Source organism: Nansenia antarctica, assembly GCF_963989245.1.
Source record: "Nansenia antarctica genome assembly, chromosome: 16".
Lineage (NCBI taxonomy): Eukaryota > Metazoa > Chordata > Actinopteri > Argentiniformes > Microstomatidae > Nansenia > Nansenia antarctica.
The window spans coordinates 24120542-24121182 of NC_137686.1; the positions used below are offsets into that span (position 1 = coordinate 24120542).

A 641-nucleotide genomic window follows, 5' to 3' on the forward strand; every position below is an offset into this window, starting at 1 on the left:
TCTCTCTCTCTCTCTCTCTCCCTCTCTCTCTCTCTCTCTCTCTCTCTCTCTCTCTCTCTCTCTCTCTCTCTCTCTCTCTCTCTCTCTCTCTCCCAGACAGACACGCACTGACTCATACAAAGAGAGACAAAGAGAACATGAGAGTAGATAAAAACACGCACGTTAGGAAATATTCAACAAAAAAAACATAATTAATCACTTACTTACCAACTAGAAAATCTGAAATAGCCAGATTCAAGAAGTAGTAGTTGCTTTGCCTTCTCAGACTCTTGTCCACTTGAAAAGCGTAAATCACCAACGCGTTTCCCAACACTGTCACCACCACCAAAGTCCCCATCGCCACCGTCAGGAGCACCAGAACCGGCGCGGTAAACCCGGAGTCGCTCCTGAGTCTGGCGTCATTCCAGCTTGCGTTGGCCACAAATTCATCCCCTCCCATGGTCTGTCTGTGCAAGCGCAAAAATTGCTTTCGGACCGTTAAATCATTGAAGTGAGTGGATCGATTGCAACTAATACTCAAGAGTTGCAATTGTGTTAATGTTAAAATAAACAAAAAGACAATGCAACACAACACGTGCCATATGCGCGAACAGACAGTAACACATCCTCCACAAGTGTCCTCTCTAATTCGTAACAGTCAC

At 45.1% G+C, this 641-nt stretch overlaps 1 protein-coding gene across 1 annotated transcript in view; it reads right to left on the reverse strand.

The window, feature by feature from the left end:
- The window catches only part of LOC308172162 (histamine H3 receptor), a gene marked incomplete at both ends in the record, with an annotated part of 7008 nt that extends 6569 nt beyond the window's left edge, over positions 1-439 (reverse strand). Inside the window, one exon of the mRNA XM_080547073.1 lies at positions 208-439. Within this exon, the coding sequence (XP_080403199.1) occupies positions 208-439 (232 nt within the window). The remainder of the gene's footprint in view (positions 1-207) is intronic.
- Between the last annotated feature and the right edge of the window lie 202 nt (positions 440-641).